Below are 7,451 nucleotides of genomic sequence, written 5' to 3'. Positions count from 1 at the left end.
GAAAATGTTGCCCTTCGTATGGGTAACTTGCAGGTGATCGTGCTTAGTGTGTAGTTGCCGTCGTGAGTGGCCTTGCCTTCACTGTGTCGTCTAGGTCGCTCTGATACGTAACGGGATGGGGTTATATGCTATAACATGCTTCATTCTCTTACGTGGATAATATGTTATTTTTATTATGTTATGGAATATGAACTATTTTGATGGGGCCTACGTGCCAAACTAATTTATGATTTTTGAATTAAATATTCCGCTGCTATGTTAAAAATATTGCGAAGGTTAAATTATTATTTAACTGTTTTTGGATTACGTTTCTATGTGATATCCCGTTTATGGTTGTTACTCTGATAATTGTTTATGAAATTTTGATATTGGGAAAACGGGGTGTTACATCGCACCTTTTGATCAAGAGTGAACCCCTAATTGGTAATGAAACCTTATGATAACGTTTAATGCAGTCTGTAAAGCTATTAAGATATGTTGATATTAATTGAGCATGATTAATGTATTATGCAATATGTGAGATATAATGAAATGATTATGATTCTATTGAATTGTTGTTGATATATTGATATCTCCCTGCTGATATGTGACTTGACTATGCTGCTGCTGTTATTTAACTGAGTATGCAATGTTTATTTATGAATATAATGAAAATGATGACGTTTCGCTTCAAGTTATTGAATGCACATGATTACGATGTTTTGTTGTTAAGAGTCCATGCATAGCATATCATTGAGCTTAGTCCTCACCACGTTTTATTAGGAGCTTTGTCCTCCGCACGATTATTAGGAGCTTTGTCTTCCGCACGATTAAAGTATATTTATACTTATGATGACGATTGGTACCACATGCATATACGGAGTCTAGGAGCATTGTCACATTCTCATGTCTATTATGCTATGTTGATGATGTTTGATTATGTGATTACGTGATAACGTTATATTGTTGAAGATGATTAATTATGTGATTACGTGATAAATGCTTATTAAAGACACAATGATGATTATGTTTAAATTGATTATGATCAAGACTGATTAGGATGTTAACTTATGATTCTTAATTGCATTGATTAATGTTATTCTGTTATGAAATCTCACCCCTTCTGTTTGAATGTTACCTCGACCGTGGGTAACGTGCAGGTGATCGAGCTTAGTGTGCTGTTTCCGTCGTGAGTGGCCTTGCCTTCACTGTGTCATCTAGGTCGCTCTGATACGTAACGAGATGGGGCTTTATGATTATGCATGCTTCATTCTATTACGTGACTTTTATGCTATTTATGATTATGAACTAATTTCTTTTAAGATTTACGATGAGGCCTGCGTGCCAAAACGTTTTATGATTATGACATAATTTCCGCTGCGATGTTTAAGATATTTGGTTAAATCATTATTTAACTGTTTTGGATTACGTTTATGTGATATCCCGTTGTTTACGATGCTTACTCTGATAAATGTTTTAAGAAAATTTCATATTGGGAAAACGAGGTGTTACAGTAGAACCCGTGATACAGGTACATCTGAAACCGTAGTCCTTACCAAACGGCGTTGTTACCCTTAAGCTCCAACATTGTGGACTTAACCTCACCATGCATTCCATGTTCTTTAGCATAATCATGCATACATGCATTCATTCATAAAAAACTTTTTTCTCACTAATATCGAAGGAATTAGATAAGTTCTGGTAAACATCAAAGATATGGACCTTATAAGAAGGAACACCAAGAAATACAACTTTAGCTTTAGCTTTTGTTAAGAACCTTTCCTTGGTTTCGTTCTTACTTTTGAAAAGGGAACCAATTGCAACATCTTCACAATTTTCAAATAAAACAATGTTCCTTATCAAGTTTACAATGACTTTGACAAGTCCTTCAAAAATGTGTCTATTTTTTTTGCATAAGCATATCATACATCATTTTGCATCCATAATTTCAAGTCTGAGTCTTACACTGTGTCTTTTCTGCTAAAGGTCAATCCATCTCAAAAGAGTCATGGCGTCCTCGTCTGGAACCCACTCGCATTTACAACACTCGAACAATCATGAGGAAAAGATGGAGTTTCTCGAACAAGAAAATCAAGTGCTCCGAGAGGAAGTGGCAGCCATGCGAATTAAGATGGATGAAATGACTGAATTGATGAAAATGTTGTCGGCTGCACAGAATCAACCACCACCTCCCCCTCCTCCTATCAGCACTCAGGCCGAAGCAACTGTCTCTATTGTCCCTCAATGGACGATACCTATCAGTACTTCACCAAATTCTATGCCAGAAGGTCGCCCTTGGGGTGTCCCTATTTGTCTCAGTGAAGTATTCCGTCCTATTGCTTGTGAAGCTCAGATGCCTACTCATCAATATGCAGCTCATGTTCCTCCGCTTCCTCTAAGAGCTCCTCCAGTTGTCATGACTTACTCAGCACCTGTAATGCATACCATCCCACAAAATGAAGAACCCATCTTCCATTCAGGGAACATGGAGCCCGATGATAGAGTGAATGACTTGCGGGAAAAATATGATGAAATGCATCGAGAAATGAGGGCTCTCCGTGGGAAAGAAAAATTTGGAAAGACCGCTTATGATCTCTGTTTGGTGCCGAATGTCCAGATACCTCACAAGTTCAAGATCCCAGATTTTGAGAAGTATAACGGGAACTCCTGCCCTGAGGAACATTTGAAAATGTATGTAAGAAGGATGTATGCATATGCTCGGGACGATCAGGTCCTTATATTTTACTTCCAAGAGAGTTTGGCTGGTCCCGCCTCAAAATGGTACACGAATCTAGACAAAACAAAAATCCAAACTTTCCATGATCTGTGTGAAGCTTTTGTGCAACAATACGATTATAATGTGGATATGGCTCCGGACCGAAGTGATCTTCAGGCTATGACTCAGGGAGACAAAGAAACATTCAAGGAGTATGCTCAGCGATGGAGAGATACCGCGGCCCAAGTTAGCCCGCGTATAGAAGAGAAGGAAATGACCAAACTCTTCTTAAAAACTCTCGATCAGTTCTACTACGAGAAGATGGTCGGAAGTACGCCCAAGAACTTTGCGGAGATGGTTGGTATGGGTGTACAGTTGGAAGAAGGAGTTCGAGAAGGACGTTTAGTTAGAGCTGGAACTTTGGCCAGTGCGGTGGCCCATGGGAGCTCTCAACCAAAGTATCAACACATTGCTGTAGTCACACCCGCTACAAATGTCATTCAACAGCCGGGTTATGTAACGCCCTAATTGTTATTTAATTATTTTTAGTTTATTTAAAGTCTTTTATATGATTTTAAATGATTTATGTTGATTTTGTGGTGTGGTGTATTTTATTAAATGGTTATTTTCATTATTTAATAGAATAAGTGGAGAAATAGAATTATTTTGGAGTGTGGGAGTTAATTAGGATTTAATAAAAATTAAGGGAGTTTAATGAAATAGGGAAGTTATAGTTTGGGAGTTAGAAAAAGAAAGAAAAACAGTCAGAAAGTTTTAACGTAAGAAAATTAGCTTTTGGGAGAAAAGGGAGAAGAAGAGCAAGACCAAGAGAGAAGAACTTAGGAACGAATTTGCTGTGCTTTTTGTCTCTACAATTCTAAGGTAAGGGTGGGATCATCTTTCAATAATCATAATATGTAATTTCTGAAAATTAATCAATTGAATTGTTCATGAGGATAAAATTGGGAATTAGGGTTGATGCTGATTTTGAAAGGGATGGTGTAAGAATCATGTTTAATGTGTTTAGTTTAGTGTTTAGAATGATTTCTTAATCTATAATGTTGCTGTGATCAGAATTATGAGGAGATTAGAATTTGTTGGATAAATTGGAGAAGTTTTGTATGATTGCTAGAATTGTCTGAATTGTTGTTGTTGATGCATGTTTTATGTTCATTTAGATGCCTAATTGTATATTGAACCTATAAACAATCTTTGGAAACATGTTTGGGCATTGGGAGATCAAAATTGGGAGTTTTGGGGTGAAAAATGGTTTAAACCCGTGAAAAATTATGCAGAAACGATGACTGTTCGCTTAAGCGAGCCGGAAGCGAGCTGTAAGCGAACAACTACTGTAAGTATTTCGCTTAAGCGAAGACTTATTCGCTTAAGCGAAGTTCCTTTTTACAGCATTTCTTATTTCGCGTTCTTGTGTCTTTTTCACACGTTTCTGTTTTGAATTGGCCTTTGGTGTAAACATGAAAACTTTAGATAATTTTGTTAGCTTTCCAATGGCTTTGGTTTGACTCTAAAATGATTTTTGGTTTAGGAGTTATGATGAAAATACTCCAAGTAGGTCTTAGGGAAATTTTATGAAAATTCAGCAAAACATTTTCCAAGTTAATCCAAAACTTGTGGGATAATTCCAAGGCTCAAAACTAGAAGTAATATGAGTGAAATTAAGGTGTTTAAGAGTATTTAACCCATGTTGTGAGTTGACCCTTGGGGTAGGAATGAAGGTTGATTATAGTACTGTTGATGTTGAGTGAGTCAGATATAATATAATTTGATGTTGTTAGTAATGAGATATATTTGTATATGCATTATGTGGATTATATAAGATGTTTAAGTTGATATTGATTATCATTTGATATTGTTATATCTTGAGATGTTTATGTGCTGCCTATGTTGCCGTTGTTGAGTTTAGTGAATCTGGAGATGATTAATTGTGTATTTTCTGGAATCGTTGGATCAATTATGATGGATTATTGTTGACTGTGATGTATACTTATATTTAAATAAATTATACATGTTGCTGAATTATTTTCAAAGGTTGAAGTATTATTAATTGGATTGTCGAGGTGAAGTCATATTTACATATATGCATTGATGAGTAGTGGTTGTCGTTGATGTTGTTGAGTTGTATGTAGATATACACAAGTGGAGTCAGTTGCATTAAGGGGTGGTGAGTCATATAAGTACATATGCATTTGTTGTTGAGTTGTATGTAGATATACACAAGAGGAGTCAGTTGCATAAGCATAAAAACGGTGAGGACCTCGGTCCTGGAACGCCTTGTCGTTCAAAGCGGTGGAACACTATGTTGTTCAAAGCGGTGTTAATGGGAGGACTCATGTCCTGATAAAAAGAATGCTTTAACCATTCTATAACGGTGAGGGTTTCGGCTCTGATATGGTACCACATGCATAGTTGTATTTGTTGAGGAGTCTTAGTGGAGTTGTCATGTCTTGCATGAGTCTTAGCGGTGGTGTCGAGTTGTTGCATGAGTCGTTGTTGTTGGTTGTAATTATCATTTGGTTGATGTTGTTAATGATGATATACTTATATATTGATGAATTATTACTATGACAGGGTGTTAGATTTAATTGATGAGTTATATATCTATTATTGATGATATTGTTGATTATGAAATATATACATATATTGGATAATTGTAGTTATCGTCGTTGTTGGGTGAATTAGTAGGTGTTACTAAAGATTAAGAAGTAAGAACATTATTGTTAAATATATGTAGTTGTTTATATTGTTATGATGTGATGATTATGTTGTGTCGTTTATATTATTATGAGAAGATGTTTATGATATTGATTACGATGTTATGATGACCGTTTATGGTGTTGAATATGTGGTTGTTATGATGTTACATGATGATGATGATGAATGTTGTGATGATGATTATGTGATGTTATCTATGAGTTGTTAAATGTACTTGATGATGGTTATGTTAAGTTGAATAGTTGTCTTTTATTCATGAATTGCTAATGGAATGTTTGATGAATAATTATTATTATGGAATGATGATGTTACGTATAGTTGCTAAGTGTTCCTCTATTCATGAGTTGTTAATAAGGTGCTTGGTGGAAAATGTTAATACGAATTAATGATGTAGTTATGTTGTATATGAACTATGAATATAATGTTGTTACGTTGTTTATGCCATTGATTATGAAGTTGCAATGTTGTATACGGATTATGAGTATGATGTTATATGATTATGATTAAGATGTTGATTATGATGTTAAATGATGTTGTTATGACTATTGATATGGTTTAGGAGTCGTTAAAAGAATTATTATTACTAATTGATGGAGTTTAAGTTGTTAGATGCATCTGCTGAATTATATATTATTATTATTGATTGTAAATCTCACCCCTTCTGCTTGAAAATGTTGCTCTTCGTATGAGTAACTTGCAGGTGATCGAGAGTAGGTTGCTATGTTTTGCTGTCGTGAGTGGCTATCCCTCACTGAGTCGTTTAGGTGCTCTGATACGTAACGGGATGGGAACTTTGTTGCATGCTTTTCTATTCCTTACATATTGTTTATAAATTTACATGATTAAGTTGTTATTGGATTTTTATGAGATGTTTTGATGAGGCCTTCATGCCAAGACTTTTTATGTTAACGAATTTAATCCGCTGCAAAGTTTGAATTAATATGTTGAATGATAAATTAGTTAATTAACTTATTTATGATATTATGAAGTGTAGCATTCCGTTTACATGTTGAATACTCTGATTTATTAAATGAAATTTTTAAGTCGGGAAAACAGGGTGTTACAGGTTACCAGTCACAATCCCAACAGCAGCCTCGACAACAGGCTCCAAGGACACGATTTGACCCAATTCCCATGAAGTATGCAGAGTTGCTCCCATCTTTGCTCAAAGGGAATTATGTCCAGACCAAGCCGCCTCCTCCGATGCCGGGAAAGTTGCCAGCAGGCTTTAGAGCCGACCTCTCATGTGACTTCCATCAAGGGGCACCAGGCCACGATGTTGAGCGCTGTTATGTGTAACACTCTATTTTTTTTTATTTAATTATTTTTAATTGTGTGGTGTCTTTTATTTGATTTTTGGTGATTTATGTGGTGTATATATATAATTATTATATGATTATTTTATTAAATAATTAAAATAGGAGAATAATAGGATTAATTAGAATTTGGGGGTTATGAAATAATTAGTATAGTTAGTAGGGAGTTAATTGCTAATTAAGGAGTGGGGGAGGTTACACTTTGGGAGTTAAGGAAAGAAAAACAGAGAAAACGTTTTACGTGAAAACAGTCAAGTTTTGGGAGAAAAGCTAGTGCAAGGGAGAGGAGCTTAGGAACCATTTTTTCTGCTGTGTTTATTCTACAATTCCAAGGTAAGGGTGAGGTTTACCGCAATTATATAGGTTCTGAATGTTGATTTTGTTCTAACAGGTTCATGTGAGGATTGGGAGAAATTAGGTTTTTGTTGATTAAGGAGTTTTGAGTGTAGGAATCATGGAATTGAGGGTAGAAATGGGTTCTGGGTGCATAAAACCTTTCATTGCATATCTATAAACGAATTTGGGGAGTGAATTGAGGAAAAATGGGATTTTTGGGAAAAACCTGCATTCTGCCCGTACAGAAGTTCATCGCTCGCCTCGCGAGTAGCCATTGCTCGCCATAGCGAGTGAACAACTTCATCGCTCGCCTCGCGAGTGATACAGCTCGCCATGGCGAGTATCCTTGTGAAAATCTGGATTTTGAAAAT

The 7,451-nt window shown here is 35.8% G+C and overlaps 1 protein-coding gene across 1 annotated transcript; it reads left to right on the top strand.

Annotated features, from left to right (window-relative positions):
• The first annotated feature begins 1,987 nt into the window (after positions 1 to 1,987).
• On the top strand, positions 1,988 to 6,727 carry LOC120576048 (uncharacterized). Its single transcript, XM_039827011.1, has 3 exons — positions 1,988 to 2,563; positions 2,657 to 3,211; positions 6,473 to 6,727. Exons 1-3 carry the CDS (start codon positions 1,988 to 1,990, stop codon positions 6,725 to 6,727), a joined length of 1,386 nt encoding a protein of 461 aa, XP_039682945.1.
• Positions 6,728 to 7,451: the final 724 nt, after the last annotated feature.

This window comes from Medicago truncatula, chromosome 6 (genome assembly GCF_003473485.1).
Source record: "Medicago truncatula cultivar Jemalong A17 chromosome 6, MtrunA17r5.0-ANR, whole genome shotgun sequence".
In the NCBI taxonomy this organism is placed as follows: domain Eukaryota; kingdom Viridiplantae; phylum Streptophyta; class Magnoliopsida; order Fabales; family Fabaceae; genus Medicago; species Medicago truncatula.
Note: the sequence above shows the minus strand (reverse complement) of the source record. Positions and strands in the feature narration are given on the sequence as shown.

Excerpts from the sequence above, each read along its gene's own strand:
- LOC120576048 (XM_039827011.1), top strand. The coding sequence starts at position 1,988 with ATGGCGTCCTCGTCTGGAACCCACTCGCATTTACAACACTCGAACAAT. Across the intron at positions 2,564-2,656 it reads AAGAAAAATTTGGAAAGACC|GAACATTTGAAAATGTATGT; the intron begins GCTTATGATCTC and ends TCCTGCCCTGAG. Across the intron at positions 3,212-6,472 it reads TCATTCAACAGCCGGGTTAT|TCGGGAAAACAGGGTGTTAC; the intron begins GTAACGCCCTAA and ends GAAATTTTTAAG.